The sequence below is a fragment of the Micropterus salmoides genome, unplaced genomic scaffold (assembly GCF_014851395.1).
Source record: "Micropterus salmoides isolate LMB-PRFRI ecotype aquatic unplaced genomic scaffold, ASM1485139v1 Ms_hic_scaffold_3, whole genome shotgun sequence".
NCBI classification, from domain to species: Eukaryota; Metazoa; Chordata; class Actinopteri; order Centrarchiformes; family Centrarchidae; genus Micropterus; species Micropterus salmoides.
In genome coordinates, this window is record NW_024042261.1 from 14,547,160 (window position 1) to 14,565,371 (window position 18,212).

The 18,212-nt window shown below is 42.0% G+C and overlaps 1 protein-coding gene across 1 annotated transcript; it reads right to left on the reverse strand.

Moving 5' to 3' along the window:
- Window positions 1–3,932: 3,932 nt before the first annotated feature.
- On the reverse strand, window positions 3,933–6,294 carry LOC119883032 (A disintegrin and metalloproteinase with thrombospondin motifs 2). Its single transcript, XM_038693498.1, has 2 exons — window positions 6,045–6,294; window positions 3,933–4,507 (listed from the first exon to the last, which is right to left on the reverse strand). The coding sequence occupies exons 1-2, from the start codon at window positions 6,130–6,132 to the stop codon at window positions 4,032–4,034; spliced, it is 564 nt and encodes a 187-aa protein (XP_038549426.1). The 5' UTR covers window positions 6,133–6,294; the 3' UTR covers window positions 3,933–4,031.
- Between the last annotated feature and the right edge of the window lie 11,918 nt (window positions 6,295–18,212).

Consider the following 18,212-nt stretch of genomic DNA (forward strand, 5'->3'; position numbering starts at 1 on the left):
ATTTCCCAGTTTCTCGTTTTTAAACTTTTGCTGGGTCACATTGGTGCATGCTGAGCATTCAAAGTTTAGAAATGGTCACATATCATACTAATCACAATCAGCAGAATCTGTTTCTGTCTGTTTTTTCGGCTACTTGAAGGACAAGACCCCTACGCCATGATGACTGGGTGAGGAAGCGCCTACTAGTGTGCTTAGAGAACATGCTCTTACTGTGATCTGGTTAAAAGGGGTCATAAACAGTAGAAGGCAAGAAAAAAAAGGTCAAATAGACAAGTTCCACTGTTTTATATGATGAAAAATAAACAGTGCATTACTTTTGATGGAAAAATGAAATTTCAAAAAATTTGTAACCCTTGAGCTCCCATCACTATGACTCTCTGTCTCTACAAGAAAGAGGAAAAGCAGGAGCTCTGCTAACACTCACATTCCTCATAAGATCCCAAAAAGACACACACACATGAATGCACCTGGCCTCACCTGACACGTTCACATGGAACCCAAGTTCAGGAACCAAGATCCCGGCAGGTTACCGGCACTGTTATCATGAGTATACCAAAAAGCTATTTTCACAGCAGACATTTTGATGTGTCATAGGCAGCGTGCACAAAAACAGGACCCTGAAACCTAAGGAACTAAATGGGATTCAGCCACCGTTACTTACATTTTTTTTTTTACACCTGTGCTGTGACATGTCTTGTCATTCTTAGTCAGTGACAATTTCAAAGCCACAAGGAAATGTACACAAAAACACTGAACACACCGACATCTGTGCATGAAGTGGAAACCTCTTAAGCTTCTGAGTTTTTGTTTTGTTTGATTCATGCAGTCCCCCATTCTGCCCTCTGCGTGTGCACACACACACACACACATACACAAACACAGAATCACCGTCTCAGCTACAGTTTAATTTCATTTTGCACTGCACCAATCTAGGACTACAAACACACACACAAACACACAACGCACTTCATAGCTCTCATACTGTATAGTGTGCTGCCTCCTCTCAACCATCCAGAGAACTAACCAGCTGATCACAGCTTCTGTTCACAGAAATCCAATTCTCTCCAAAGGTCATTTGTCCATTCATAGATTTTCATTTTTCCCTGTGCTCTCCCATCCTCTCTTATTTATTCTGGTCATTTGCTACTTCTTGAAATCTATACCCTTTGCCCTCTTCATCTTCCCTCCTCTGCCTCTTTATTATTAGTTGTATGTGTTTTGGTTTGAACCCTATCTGCCCCTGTCTTGGCTCTCTTCCCCCTTCCCCTCATCACACTCCCTGGATCACAGCCAGTAAGAGGTTCTTGGCTGTGAATAGCAACACAGGGCAGAGAAGGCTCTAACCAGGTGTCTGGGTCACTGAGGAAGTGGGCACAGCAGGGCAGAGCTGGGCTACGTGGCTCTGCCGAGTTTAAAAAGGCAGACACGGGCATTGCTTAGGTAGCCTGACAGAGCTTGGCTGTATTCCTTGGCATGCCTGAGTAGGTTGTAAGAATTGATTAGTAATGACATGAGTTGTTCAGGGGCGAGAAGAAACAAATTAAATACAAGTGGACAGCACTAATGTGATTATTTAAAAGGGTTTTTTTGTTATCACAAGTTGGGTTAACTACTACAGCACTGACCTCAGTAACATTCTTACTTCACTTATTTCTAGAAACATGATTTTAAGGGGTTCACATTTTAAATACATACTCACAAGACCATATGTAGGCTATGTTGGAACAGTTTTTGGTTGTGGTGATCATTCTTTCTGTCCATACTAGGGATGGGCATTTTAAGCAGACATACTATGGACCTATTTGACCAGTCTCAAGATAAGGTCCACTCCATTCAGCTGATGAAGGATGGTAGAAACACGTTGTGGTGGCATTAATACTGTAAGCTGTCTTTACTGTACTCAGCCTTAACACTATTTAGGCTGCAAACTGAGCGTCTCACAGCGCTGTAGCCAAACTGAACGTGCCATACACACGTTTCACTGATGCCTGTAGTGACACGTTACCTTGCCTTAAAGTATTCTTCTTTTTTTTATATAATTTAGTCATTAATTTTGAAAATTACGACCCATCCCTAGTCAATACTGGCTCTGAAGAGATCCCTTTCTAATGCAACTCTGATGTTAATAATGGGGACAAATTCCTTATTCTGTGCAAAAATGTATTATTATTAAGTTTAACTGAAGTTGGTATGAGACTTCAGCAGTCTCAGTTAAACAAATAAAGTGAATATTTTCATCCGTAAGTTACATTCCATTTAGTATGGAATTTGTTTCTTCTGGCAATGTTTTGTTGCTGAGCTGCGGTGGAGAGTAAAATAAAGAGAAAATTCTGCAGTAAAAAGACCATAACTTTGGAAGATAACCACTCTGATTGCTCAAGTCCCATATTAGCTTTACTGCACTTAAAGCTGTTTTTGTTTTGTTTTTTTACAAAAAAAGTTAGGTTTACATTTGGTCTTTTCAGCAAAATGCATTGTGTGCATTCTTAAGGGCCTGTCAAATGTGTTTGTAAACATTTGTAAAGCTGGTTATTTAAATCATTATTATACTCGTGTGCATGCATGTCCATCCATGTGCGTGTGCAACATTGCTTCATAGTTCTACTAGTGACCAAAAACTCTAGAGGATGCCTTTAAGAATGCATTTCTGCAGATAAAGAGCCCCATCTCTTAAACTGCAATCACATTAGGAAGGGATCTCTTTGCGGCCAAAGTCACAGGAGGAATGATTACAGCAAACAAAAAGTATTTCAATGTACACACAGGCATGTGAGTATTACTTTACATAACACAGAGTCGAAAACATGTGAACATATCCTTAAAAATCCCGACATACCTGGTGGTGCAGTCAGCCACTCAACAAACTAGTGACTGATGCTAAATTCTCATTGGTTGTCTGTAACCATATACTTTGACAGTAACCTTTCCTAGAAATTAGCAGTAGGCCCTGGAATGACAGGCCAGAGAAGCAGCAGCAGTGAGTTGCTGCTGGCTGGTGTCAGGCTAAGTGGGCATGTCAGGCCTGTGCTGTCCTGGCTCCCTGCCTGCTCTCTCAGCGGCTTGCTCAGTCCCCTGTGTCCTCAACTCTAAACGGATCCAGTCGCTGATACTCAGCTCCAGTGGTGGGCTGATCTGGCTGACTATGAATACTTTTCCTAATGAGGGGAACTCCTCCCCCCAATCTCATCATTCCCTGTACACATCCTTTTTGCCCATTTTTGCTCCTATTTACTTTCATTTTTTCCTCTGCCCCATGGCTTATCTCTCGCACTTGTCCCTTCCACCTCTTCCTCGGGCACTGCTCTCCATCTTTCTGCATCCTCTCATCTCAGCGGTTCCTGTGCACATTCTTCACACTGTCTAAATCTCACTTCTCTCCCTTGCCGACAGCCATCCACCGACTGTTTGCCATCTCTTTTCCTTTTTATCTCTATTCACCGTCAGCTCTATTAAAAGCATCTACAATTCAGGCTCTTTGAGCAACTGTTGTGCAACCAAAACATTATATGGTGGCGCTTTCAATTCAAATGCTGTCGTAGGGTCAGCTATTTGTCTGGTACTTCTGTGTCTATGTGTAGTGAGCAGTGCAAGCCTACTAAATGTTTATGCATTTAGCTGGCATTGTGCTGAGATAAATACTGAGGTTGTCTGTGAAACATCAGTGTATTCCTTTAATAATCCCTCCCCCTTTAACATGAGTGAACTAAAATGGGCAGAGGACATAGGGATGAAAACATGACTCAGGTATTTCTCATGGCAGGCCTGATGGAACAACCAGTTTAGAGGACATACGGCTGAACAACAGTATAAATCATAAGTTTGACCCCATGACAGCTTCTAAGCTATGGGGTCAACCCAAAGCGTTTCACCAGGGACAGTGACATGGTCAAGTGGCAAAAATCTCTTGCTTTTGCTATTTTCTCTTACATAGATTTTTAAAAAGAGACTTCCCCTACAAACTCAAGACATGCATCATCTACACTCTTGCGCCCCTTCACGTCATTCTGTCCACAGACACCCTGACAGCGTGCTCAGGGAACAATACAGCAGTCAGAAAGATGAGAGCACAACACAGGTAATAAAGATTGTCCACTCACCAGGCCATCGCAGTTGCTGATAGCCACAGTGGCTCCTGGTGTATCTGTGATGTCACCCACGTATAAGCATTCATCGTGCAGTGGCTCGGCGTGCCGAGTGCTGTCATTGTCATCACGCCACTCAATCTTGGCTCCGGGGGCCACCAGCCTGGCATTGTGATGCAGGCGCAGGTGAAACTCCCGGCCAAAGATGGTGACGTTGTAGTAAAGCCTTTCCCGAGGGGCCACAGGCTCTGCTCTTGGTTCTTCCCACTCATCATTGCCTACTCCTACCTCCCTCCTCCGGCGCCTACGGGACTGCCCTCCTGCCATGTGGCCAGCCGAGACGGCGTGTGACAGGAAGCGGCCCTCTGCGTCCACACTGATCGGTCTCACCAGTCCATACTCCCCCAGGACATGCTGCAGGGAGCCTGGGAACAGGATGGTTCAAGAAAGGAGGAGGTGGTGACGGGTGAGAGGAGAGAGGAGATGATGAGGCAGGGGCAGGTGAGAGAGGGAAAGGTTGTAATTTAGTCAGTAACGTGAAAAAGGGTAGGAATGAAGAACATGAGAGGAGAATGTGTCATAGGAAAAGAATGGGGGATAAACAATGGAGAAAATGGGGAGTCATGGGTGGAGGGTGAATAGGAGGACGAAAAAAAAGACGTGGGAGGAAAAATAGGGGATTAGAAAAATGTCAAGCATGGCATGGAATTATTTATTCCTTATTCTGTGTAAGGAACACAATGTTAACCAAAATGAAATAAAAGCAGAATCCTACTACACACACACACACACACACACAGCCCCACCCATGAACCCAGAGGCGACCCCATGCTCAGCCATGCGCGTTTGGAAATGGCAGCCTCAGCAGTGCTGCGCTCCTGACAATTTCTGCGCCCCTCCACCGTCAATAGGAAAGTCAGCACAAGATCAAGGTGCTAATTGCACCATTGGCTTTCTCGAGCTGTTGTCTCACTGTCAGGCTGCTTGATATGAGAAAAAAGGATTTCTATAAGCTCGACACCGACCAAAAAAAACCCTGATCTTCCAACTTAAATTATAAAAGTGCTTTAAATTAAAATGATGCACACTGGAATGCATTTTGCTATAAGTGATCCTATCATCATCATTAATAATCATTACACATGTTAATCACTGCACTCTGAGCAAAGGATACACGTTTTGAATTGACAGCTAACATTTCTCTTGTGACAGTGACAACACAGACGGCGACCTGAGAGATGCTCCCCGCGCCCACACACACACACACACACACACACACTGAGCCAAGGCCACTTTGTGGTGTCAGTGCCATCATGGGACAGTTGTGCTATCGCTATGTGGTGCTCTTGGTATTATTATTATTGTTGTTGTTGTTGTTGTTGTTATTATTATTTAGTGATCCATCTGTCATGTCTAATTTATAAAGTTTGCTCACTGGTAAAACCTAATACACATGGTTTATATTTCTTCAGCCCCCGTGTTAGAGGAATGATTTGATAATAGTGTGATCAATAGGCTGACATCCGACTCCAGCGTCCTGTGACAGATCGATAGATGCGACAGCGGCCGAATCAGATAATGTTAGGCTACTTCCCTGCAAAAATCCGACAGTAAACCGGTGCGTATGATGTCCCTTTACACCCCTGATAACATTATCCCCTGGATGGGAGAAAGCAAATCATAACACTACTTGCACCGCTGAGGGACCTCCGGAAAGACCCTGCAAACACCACAGCAGGACACAGAAGTTGCATATGCGTCCTGCAATGTTGTTTGCAAAAACTACAAAAGCGTGCCAAAAACGAAACACAAGCGGGAGAAACCGGACAGTGTTTTGCTGTTACGCTGAGCTCCAGACTTCCAGTGAGCGCATGAAGCGCCCCGTGAAGCCCTGCTGATAAGAGATCAGCAGATACGTAGAATAACATAAACACTGACCACGCTTAACTGTACTGTACATACCAACGCTACTGGCGATGTAGAGGCCGCTGGTGTGCAGCAGAAAGGCCGGTAGAATAATTAGGACAGTAAATCCAGGCGAGAGACCCATGGCAGCTCCGAACTGCGCAGGTGAGAGAGTGGGACTCCGGGCTCCAGTGTGGTGAAGTTCCCCGCCTGGCGCTACCAGCCACGCCACGACAGCAACAGCACAGCAGCCCGCAACTAGACTGCCAAGTGCACCGGGAGAGACGGAGCTCTCCTCCTCTCTCTCTCTCTCTCTCTCTCTCTCTCTCTCTCTCTCTCTCTCTCTCTCTCTCTCTCTCTCTCTCTCTCCCACTCACTCAACTCTAATCTGTCTCTCTTTCTCTCAACTCCTGTCTCGCACTGTGCGTGCTCCCCCCCTCCCCACTCTTTGACAACTCACAGACTCCACACACACACACACGCACACACCGGGCGCCCACACACTCCCCGTGTGTCTTCGCCAGGAGAGATGAGAGGATATATCTGAGAGCGCGCTGGCCGTGCTGACTGACAGCTCGCACGCATCGACAAGAAATGGATTGAAATCAACGAGCTGGCCGCTTTAACACACCTCGTGTGTTTGTGTGTGTGTGGCGCGCTCAAAAGTGATCTTTGCAACTTGGACGCTCTTTCTGGTGTCAATACTACCGTTGAACTATCACCCCGCCGGTCCCTGATATGCTGCAAGCCCTGCATAAACTTTGAATATCCCGACAAGCGTCCTGGGTTGGGTGAGCAGCATCGCCCCGTGTGGCTCAATGGCGGAAACGCACCCAGTTTTGCAGGGCCCAAGGGTCTAATTTACAGTCAGAAAAAAAGAGAGGTCTTACTAGCCCTAACCTGCATTTCCCTCATTTAGCACATCATTTACCCCTCTTGACCACTAATCTTATATTGTTGTAAACACTGATGAGCAGCATAAGGCCAACAACTGAAGTGAACAATAAACTATTATAATTTCAGAAATGGTTTTACTTTACTTTTCTTTTCTTTTTAAAATAATACAACAGGGTAATAATGGGGACAAAGTAAAATAATAATAAAACAACTGACAAATGACTATCTTTGAAGTGATACCAAAATCAGGTATTAAGGTGAATCTGTCCAGTCCCAATTAGCAGTGTGTCAACTTCAAAAAAGCTCTGACTTTATTTATAGTCTTTGGTTTCTGTTGATTTTCTCTTTTGTACCCAGATTTTCAAGGCAACACAAAGCAATAAAAGAGCTCCAGTAGCAAAATAGTGCCTCTTTTGAACTGGCATCAAAAACTGCAAAAGATGCAGCAGAGCAGCATAAAATAATCACAAAATGAGAAACAATGACAAACTGACAGCTGTCCTATGACATTATAATGAGTGGTGATGGAACAGTGGTTAAACTCTGTCAAAATACAAATGAGATGCGATGCTGGGCAAGTTTTAATTCCTTTTAATTCCTATTTGTCAAAATAAGTCCTAAAAATCTTAGTGATAGCTGTCCAGAATATAGGGGTGCAACCATGCTAACAATCATTTTTTATTGTAGTTCAATATGTTGATTATTTCCTTTGATTAATCAATGAATCGTTTAGATTAACATTGAAAAATAATGATAATAGTGGAAAAACCACTGCCACAAGTTCCGAGAGCCCAAGGTAAAATTTTCAAATAGGTTTGACCAAAACACAAAAAAATATTCCATTTACAATCAAATAGGAGATAAGAGAGAAGAGGAGCAAATCCTCATGTTTTAGAGACTTAGAACAGCTAATACTTGATGTGTCCTTAATAAATTATTATCAAAACTGTAAACAATAATTTTTGTGTTGATTGACTAATTAATTATTTGATCAAATGCTTCAGCGGAAGTCAATTTGTAACACTATTTAAAGCTGATGTGTCTTTGCACATAGAGTAAGTAATAGAAAAGTAATTTTAGGAGACTGTCTTTCAACAACCTATCTGCTCTTGTAGTCAAAGGAAATGAGCAGAGGTCAAGTGATGAAAACCTTATTATGGGATAAGGTAATGTTTCTTCTTAGTTAGCTTAGCGTAGTGTAGCTTGCTTGCAACCTGAACAGTGACTATAGCAAATAGTATAGAATCAACGTCCCAGTGGTTATAATGACTTAAGATAATATGAGCTTAGACAGTGGAGATACCCTTGGGATATCTCTTTGGTGTTGACGTTGCCCTGAAATTAACTTCTACTCTCTAATCCATCTTGACATTTAACAAAATGCTGAACACAAAGTTGATCTTTGGGGGGGCTAATTCCATTTATGAAATTAGAATCTTCAATCAAAACATGTTTTATGCAAGGTGTCCTGTTTTTCCACTTTTCCTTAGTGTTTTTGTTTTCTCAGAAAAGTTCAGAATTTCGGAAAGGTTCAGAAGAGCCAGTACTGCCTGACAAAACTGTGGGTTTTGCAATGATAGTACTCATTCTGAGTATGTTGGCATGCTCACATTAGCATTAAGCTCATAGCAATACTGTGCATACAGCCTCACAGAGCTGCTAGTGTGACTGCAACCATGTTTTCCACCACTAATGATCCCAATAAATGTCACATCTTCACATTTGCATGTTTTGTAGAGAAGTATCGTTTGAGTGAGAGCTTGTTTTGGTTTTTCTGGTTTTAGTAAATATTGCAGCAAGCAATAAATACAAAGTACGACTTAAAATCATCTTTTCAGAAACATATGATTGTGACGTGTACACTATTGGTTCACCTTGTGGTGCCAACACTGATTCTAATTTTCTAATATTTTGTGATGGCCATGCCCCTTAATTAGGAGTGGTTTCACAAACTACACGATAAAGTGAAACTCCAGGGATTCCTCAATTGCCACATCATCACTGAACTTTTACAGGACGCTCTGGAAAGCAGACTGAATAAATTTCCACCTCCGTCTCTTGAATCATCCAGTATTTTACTACGCACTATTCAGGACTTGTATGCCAGCAACGTAGTAGGAGTGAAGCTGTTCTGAAGGCAACCTTCTAATTTCTTTCAGCTTAGATCAGTTTATTCTTTCTAACATAACTTATACAGTTATGGAATGTAAACTCAGTCGACCAAATCTCCTGCAAAGTAATTGTTGCATTTGCAACAATTTTAGCATCACCAAAATGCATTTAGTTTGTGATTTTGTTTTTCTTCAATATACCAGACAGTGTGTTGATCTTGTAGGTATCTGCAAACGGTTCATAGCCAATGATTTTTTCTTAAATATTTGAGGTTGGACAAATAAAACTGCTTCATAAAGGTTGAAAAAGACTGAGGTCATTACAAAGGTGGTAGGTGTTCACGACTAGTTTGAGACATGACATGAACCTGGTGTTGAAGGCAAACTCGTTCTCATCCTTTACTCTGACCTCCACAACTTCACTTTTAACTGCAATCTATCTATGAACATCACACTACTTCTTGCATAGACACTGAACATAAATCAGAGTGGGTTTACTGTCCACCACATCTGCCTATGCTAAGACGAGTCCACTTTTCAAACCTGCAACATGTAACTAGCAAGAAAAAATAATATTTTAAATAGACAAATGTCCGCCTTTACAAATCCTGTAAATATCATGTTTCATCCTCCCTCTACTGTTAAAGCTGTGTGGATGTTTTTTTTATTGTTGAACCTGGCTATAAACACATTAGTGCCAGTAGGTATTTCCATCTGCATCACAGCCTGGAGAGACACACCTGCAGAGGTTCTAGATAGGACACAAATAGGGGAAAGGACAGAGGGAAGGCAAGAGTAGGATGGAAAGTGAAAAAAATTCAGATTGAGAAGACCCAAATAGAGCATCAGGCTAGAAAAAAAATAGAGAACTAGATGTTAGACAAAGATGGAGAGACAGGCAAAACTAACCACAGGGGAGTAAAGGTCAGATCAAGAAACAGAGGGGGGAGAGAAAGAAAAAGGAGAGGTGGACATATCTGGGCCAGCACGGACACATGCACATGTAAACACGGTCCAATAATACCTGGAGGTCTCTGCTAAACAAACACAGACACAGACACTCCGCTGAGATAGACAGGGAGAGAGAGCGAGAGAGAGAGTGTCTGCGTGTGTATGTGTGTGTGTGTGTGTGTGTGTTGTATGGTGAGAGGTCATCTTTCACCAAGCATCGAGATCACACCTGGGCTCTCAGTGCATAGATCTCCATGGGGCTCTTTGGGTACGAACACACACAGACATCATTACTGATGTGCACACACACACACACACACACACACACAAACAACTCTAAATGAAAGCCACACCCACATCCTCATCATTGCGACACATGAAAATGTCACAGTGTTCCGAAGTCTATGTACCCAGCATGCCTATCTGTGACCAGAGGACCTCCCCCCGACCTCAACATATCAACATCATCCCCATTACCACCCCTGTCGCCCCTCTCCCCTACCTCTACTCCCCACCGCCCACTACCTTCTCCCTCCCACCGCTCCTAGTCGCTTTGCTGTTGCCATGGTGATACCAAGCCCAGCACCTTGAAAAGTGCACTTGGAAGGAGCAGGGGAGAGACAGACAATAATATCCCTCTCCCAAGACAAACACACACACAAACTCTTGTGTTTGTGGGGGTTATTTTAGCTTGGTTGGGAAGGGTGTGGCTTGTGTGTGTGTGTTTTTGCAGACACGTGTTTGTGTGTTTGTCTGGGAGGTGGGTGTTCAGATGTCCGCTGCCTGTGCATGTGGAAACAGATTGTGAGTGAAGAAATAGAGCTAGCATGTCAGACGACACAAGTGGAGAAGATCTGTTGTGTTCTCAATGTGTTGCACTGTTTCAGCATTGTATGTGGTTAATATGGATTCTAATTACAAGTTATCATGCTAGCTGACGGCTACCATGCTTATCCTCCACTTCTGTGAATTACAACACTGTGTAGTGGCATTCAAGCAAATTTGTAGAAGACTGTACTATAGAACAACAACACAGAACAAAAATAAAACCCACACATGCACTTACTGTATTATTCATTTATTATAATTACCTCCAGTTGCCAACAGCGAGGGAATGTTGTGTTTCTAAGGGATGTTCTTCATAAAATGTGTTTTGAAATCAAAGATGAGCTGATTCTTGTTTGCTGTGCTGTAAGTGGTATAAGTTCTGTTGGTGTAGTCTGACTGAGCGTTATGCACCTTTTCTCACTAGCAACTTGATTATGCTGCATGTGTTAAGGGCTATACGGTGTGAGCATATGCCATATTGTGTCCTGCAGGGCCGCCATGGCCTGTCTCTCCAATGACTCCTGCTGTCCTAGCAAGGTCAGGCAGCAGGCCACCATGTGTACGCATGTATTAGCATGCCTTTTAAGTCCAAGGACAGGTGTTCCCAGTGTCTCAGAAAGGGTACATGATGAGGCATCAAAGCCCCATGACAGCACATCAGGCCAAAGCCACGAACCCAGACGCAGGTGGCTGTTGAAAGTCAATTCACATAACTCCACATGAAGGGCTATGACAGGGAATTGTAGGTGTGTGCGTGCAAAAATTAATGTGTGCACACCACAATGCATATCTAAATACAGTGGACATCATACTGTACTGCGATTAGAGTTGTTAAACTGAAAGTGTAGTAGAGAGTGTAACCAGACAAACCCTCAAGTCCCACAAGAAAACGCATACTTGCATCTGAATGTATCCCTATTAAAGGACCTAAACAGTTTGTCATGCTCTCTTATGTTGCAGTTTGTCTGGGTGAAAACATTTTTAGGAGTAAAGGTAGAGGAAGAGATGCATAGGGAAAAAAGAGTGTAAACGGAAGAGAGTTGGGGGTGAATTAAACTTGAGGTGGACTTCAGCCTAGCATTCGTAATGTGTGTCTGCACCTTCAACAAGCATATAGATCATGAACGACTGTTTAAAGCAACAGGAGGAGGAGAAACAAAGACTGGTATTAATTTGACAGAAACAATGGATTTTATAGTAGACTATAACCAAGAGGGGAAGTATGCATTTTGTCCATGCAATAGCTGAGTCCATGAAAAATAAATGCAATGTATCATGGGGAACAATTTGTATAATTCTAGTGCAGTAAAGATGGAGAGACATACAAAGTTCTGAGAAATGGATACAGATCTGCTTCATACACTGAATTCAGTTCAGATCTATATTTTCAAATTGCATGCTTTCACTGTAAGGTTAATTGACAGATTGTGTCAATACTTTCACTTTGTTTGTTTCACATTCACTTCATTGGGTGGTGTACTGTGCAAGCCCATGGAGCTCGACCCTCGGGTCAATAGCGCCTTTACTTATTCACTGACAATGCCAATACACCGCCGTCCACGGCAGGACTACCTTCAGGTATGTGTTTATTTAGTCTGTCACACACACACACGCACACACGCACACACACATACATCCCTACACACACAGTACACACACACATGCCGCCTTTTGCTATTGACTGTTATGCACCATATGTTAGCTAACCTCTCAGTGGGTGCCTGTGGCCTATTTCCCTTCATGTCTTTAAATGATCTGATTGGCCCGGGTGCCCTTTCAGATTAGTGATCACCATGGATCTGGCGCATTGAAGCTTGTTTCTGCATTACCAATTTCTAACAAAGCTCTACTGAAAAAGTGTAATAAAGTGTGTTTTTACTTGGTATCATTACAATGGTATTAGATAACAGTATGCTTAGTGCACTAGAAAAATACATTCCACAAAAATTTCAAACAGCTGTTGGGGAAATACATCTGTTTTCTCTTCTAAATTCATCTATTGATCGGCAATTAATTAATATTTCTTAGACGTCTACTCTACTAAAAAGATTAGGATTAATGTTTTTATTTTTCTGGATCATTTCTGGATGCATTTAGTCTTTGGGCCAATGACCAGCGGAATATGTAAGTGAATTTTCCCAGGCTGCCTCAAGCCAAAATGGACCTGGATGATCGAGGGCAGTCGGGCCTGTAATTCCAACAGTGCCTCACATCCCACAGAGAGTCAGCCATGCCAGCAAAGGCAGATTCTGCTCTCTGACCTCTGTGGCACAGTGGCCACTGAATTTAACCTGACCACAGCAAGCTCAAGGTCCTGCCCCAGAATGAGTACTATTGTTGTACTGTAATTATCGGTGGGAAAGTATGTGTGTATGAGAGGGTTAGACAGAGAGAGAGAGGTGGCACATTGGAAGACAGAAAATGTCTTCTCCTCTACTACAACTGACACTTGTGAAATCTGGGAGTATTTTGTCTAATATGGGCGGTGGACCAGTGGATAGCACTGTGGCCTCACAGCAAGAAGGTCCTGCGTCTGAACCCCTTTCCTTAATACAGTAACGATAACACTTTCTCTCTCAGAATGTGTGCCAAACTTGTTTTGATGATGAAATATACTCATATACTACTTTGTTGAAACAGGCCCCTTTCAACAAATTTGATGAAAATGAGATTCTTGGGTTAAGTTTGACAAATGTCAACAGTCAATACAAAAAACATTTTTATGCAAGAGCCCTGTAGCATTCACAAGTCTATCTGCAATTTGCAAGCAACAGTCATTTGTGTAATGTGCCACTATTTCAATCTGCGTGTAAGCAGTGCTCACAAATCGCTTTTGTGTCACTGGCCCCAGATCAGTAAAACAGTTAGCATTCTTGAAAGCAAAGCGAGACAATTCTGGACAAAAAATTTCTCGTTCTCATTTAAAATCAAACTTAGGGTGGAAATAGACAAAATGCTCCCAATATTGTATTATTGTTCTCTCCATCCAGTAGTTTTTGGAATTGGCAGGTATTTATAGAACTAATGGTTGTAATAGTATAAAAAGCAAAGAGGAAAATCAATTAGTAATTTAATCAAAAGGCTGGGAGACTTTTAAGTAAACTAAAATGACAGTGTCTTTACATTGGTCCATGTGTTGACACTTGCTACGTGTTATTTCCTGTTACAGTGTCAGAAATGGACATGTGGCTAAGATTTCTATAAAGTGGACAAAGAGACTTTTAGTCACAATGCAGCTCACGAGGTGGGATAATCCGTCGGAGGCATGTCCAGCTTTCAGAAGAATGAGTGGTATGATAGCACAGCCACGTGCGTGCACACACCCACATACATACGCACATATGCATGTACTCTAGGTACATTATCAGTTCTGCAGAGTGCAACGGGGGAAGGAAGGCCTAGTAATTGAATGGAAACCTTTCTTCTCCTCTCCTGCATAGTGTGGGTTCAGGGTCAAGGCTGGCACAATCACATGTGAACCATTCAATTCTGAAGAGATTGGTGTGACATTGGTGTTATAGTGACAGAAAGACAGAAAGGGCTTTTACTGATGCAGCACTTATGTATTAGCATGAGTCTAGTATGAATGTTATCCCTGGTGTAGTGGACTCTATTAATTCTTTGCCTGTTAATCAAAATCAAATCAACATACACAATGTCAGCCAGTGATAATCGTTATATAGAAGCTGGAGTGTGAGAATTTATCACCTACTGAGGCTGTGTGGAACTTATATGATTGCAATGCAACGTGCAGTGGGAGGCGTTAGCCTATCTAAATGTATGATTTAATGAGCAGGAGTGGTGGGTGTTTTCTGTGGGTGCCCTGGGTAGCAGTTTCAGGAGGGTCACAAGTCTGAGGCCAAAGGGTAAACGAGTGAGAGTGTCAGGGTGAGCACAGGAGGCGGCTGGCTGACAAATAAGGGCATTGGTGAGGACAGAGAATGATGAATGAAGACAGACAGAGGGAAGGTGAGGACATGGCCAAGACATCTAATGGCAGAAAGAGCAAGAGAGGTGGACTGAAGAGAAAGACAACAATATAAGGATAGGAGAAGAGGAAAGACAAGACACAGTTGAGGGTTCCTGTTTAAAGTCAGCAATCATTAGTGAATTATCAGTGTAAACACATCCACACTAAGCCAACTAACTTTAAAAATTTATAATTTCTCTAATTTGGTCTTTAGTTCAAAGTAAGCCTGCATTTTTCTTACCCCAGAACAGAGCTTTTTGAAAACGGTTTCCAAAGTGGATACACGGGGCTTTGTCACAGTACGTTAAAAAAGAATTTGCTGCCTCCCTCATTTTATAAGTCACTCAGCAGGGTTTTGTGATTAAGTTGTATTTATGTTGATTGCTTTGATTAACTTTCACCAAATGTTTATGCTCGTTCAGTTGTATGACAACACACAGAGGAAAATATGTAAATGAGAACTGATAAATTGAGGTGATCACAGACAGTAGAACTTAATAACAAGAGACTAAGCAGAGTGATTTGTGTAGACATGCAGAATCCTGCGAGAACACATATAGACGCACCTGACCAATGAACGCTTCAGCTGGTGGGTGACGAACTTCGGGTTGGGCAATGCTTGGTTTTGGATCATCTGTTTTCAACAGAAAGGTTCTCATGTCGGAACTAAACAGTACACTAAATTATGTTTCTGAAGACATTTGAGGCGAGGACTAGTTAATGCAGAATCTTTGATTCATGTTTGATCAGCACTGCCTTGTTTTACAGTTTCATCTGAGCTATATAAATAAAACTGAACTGAAGTGAATTGAATTGTGTATTGTGAGCCTGGTGCATTGCGCTGATTGGGCTCATTTGCATGAAGTTGAGGGAGAGTCATGTTTATGCTAACTCAGATATGGCGAACAACTCGGCGCTGCACATCTATCATGTACCGTATGGCCGGATCTCCTAATCTCCATGAAATATTAATAGGATCCAGAGTGTCCCCTCCTTAACTCTTTTACTGCTGACCAGGGGCCTGTACCACGAAGCAAGTTCATCATACCCAGGATACTGTTTTGTTTAAGAGGTCATATTATGCTCATTTTCAGGTCCAAAATCTTATTTAGGGGTTGTACCAGAACAGGTTTACATGGTTTAATTTTCAAAATACACCATATTTTTGTCAAACTGCAAATTGCTGCAGCTCCTCTTTTCACCCTGTGTGTTGAAGGCTTCGTTTTAGCTATGTAGTGATATTTCTTGCCTCTTCAAGATATTTGTTGGGAGTTGCACATGCGCAATTCCTAGGTAAGCACTACTAGCCAATCAGAAGCAGAGAAGGGTGGGTCGTGAAAAGCCGGTAAACACAGCTTCAGTTCAGCTGTATATGTTCCCCTTCCCAGCTTAGCAAAATGGACTGGAGCAAGAGTTTCAGAGTGGTGAGTTATTAATCTGTAACAAAACATGACCTGTTTTCAAGTTGTTCAGAGCAGAGTTTTCTGTGGGAGATGGGAACTCCCTTTTGGGTGGACTTTGGGCTTTTTCACTTTTCAAACCTGTTACATGCACAAAAAAGATATATAACTCAATAAAGGAGAGGGAAAAAGCCAAAAAGCATAATACCACCTCTTTACATTTACATTTACATTTGGCAGACACTTTTATCCAAAGCGGCTTACATTTGAGGAACAACATACAAGCATCAATAGAGCATCAACTACAGATCTACAACTGACAATACATACTAGTAAGAGCAGCAATAAATACTAGTAAGAGCTCACAGTACATATCATATCAATGGGGTAGATACCTAGGAAAGGAAGTAAGAGTTAACAAAAAGTGCAATCAATACAAGATCATTGTAGGGGATAGAAGAAGACGAGAACAGGAAGTGCATGTTAGAGGTTAGGAGTTAGAGGTGTTATAAGAGGAAGTGTTCTCGGAAGAGAGAAGTTTTCAAGAGCTTCTTGAAGTTAGAGAGGGACGCCCCTGCTCTGATGGCGTGTGGTAGCTCGTTCCACCATCGTGGTGTCACAGATGAGAATAGCCGGGACTGGGATTGCTTTGTGTGAAGGGATGGCAGATCCAGGCGGCTTTAATAATTGCCTAGTGTGAATGCATAAGGTGTAGGTGTAGGTGTAGCCTATAATATGAATGCGTTGATTTGATTTGATGTGTTTTTATGGCGTGTATGACAATTTTAACCTTTTTCTTTCAGCTCAGCTGTGTGTCAGTGTTTCCACGTTAAAAGCCTCGAGCACTGAATAAGTGGTCGTTCCAATTCACTTTTAAGAACTTCTTGTCACTCCAAAAATTAATTAATTTGACGCAGATTCATTTATCTTATGCACTCAAAAGTGTTCCAAACATTTTTCTAAATTAACGTCATAAAATGTGCTCAACTGACCCTTCGCTAAGCCCCGCCCCGAATACACAGCTGGCCAATCACAGCGCAGTATAGGACTCACTCTAACTAAGGTCCGACACTTTCATGGCTGCGTTCCATTGACTCTAATGCAAAAAGAGTTGTTTTCTAGCTTTTTTGGATGTATTTTTCTAAAATGTGATCAAACGCTGTTCCAGGCGCATCTTGTAATAGTTACAGCAGCTACCCAGAGAGCTTGAAAGGAGAAGTACGATTTATTCTCTTTCCAAAACCTAAAATAAATCCAGAAAATGTTGGCTGTGGATTGTTCCTAATGTAATGTTAGTTAGCTAACGCTAACTAACTTCCTACGGAATGTAATGTTATAAAGCCCGACTGTTCTGCTTTTTTAATGAAGTGATAAAGAATAGAGGCCTACCCAGCTTTACAGGAACAGTGTTGATCCTTAATATTGTTATCTTTTCTCTTAATCGTCGGGTGATGCGGAGGTTCACTTGTACTGTGTGATTGGTAAACTTTAGCTTCTATCTTTAATTTTTTTGTGTCCGTTTGAGTCACTTTGAGTTACTTTGACACCCTGAATACAACCTTCAAATGTATAATGTAACTGCAATGTAATCTGCTTCTTTCTGAGATCGCTTTTTCCAACAAATTTGACAATATTTCTCCGGGGAGTGCAGTAATAGACAGTAGCAACGACGACAGTTTGTCAGACTTAGCTGCAGTAACTAAGGGGGGCAGGGCTTAGCGAAGGGTCAATTAGTGGTTGAAAGTCTGAATCTCAACATTGAGGCTACTGAAACTCCCCTACAGTACCTGCGCTTAGCAAAAGGTGGGGCGGTATATGACCAGTCTCTAAAATACAAGATAGCTACTAACCTAAAATAAACACCTTCATATTAAACTTTATTTTAATTAGCCTACCAAACTATATGCTCATAATATTTAGCCTCACGTAAGAAAAATGAAACCCCTTTATTTTAACAGCTGTGACATTATGTTTGAAACAGCCATGGGAACAATAAGAATAAATAACACCTAAATGTGTTTTATATATTTTAGTTGTTTTTATTTTTACTGTCATATCTTAAAACCCT

Coding starts and splice junctions, on each gene's coding strand:
- LOC119883032 (XM_038693498.1), bottom strand. CDS start 6,132: ATGGGTCTCTCGCCTGGATTTACTGTCCTAATTATTCTACCGGCCTTT. Junction 4,508..6,044: donor CTACATCGCCAGTAGCGTTG/GTATGTACAGTA, acceptor TCCTGTTCCCAG/GCTCCCTGCAGCATGTCCTG.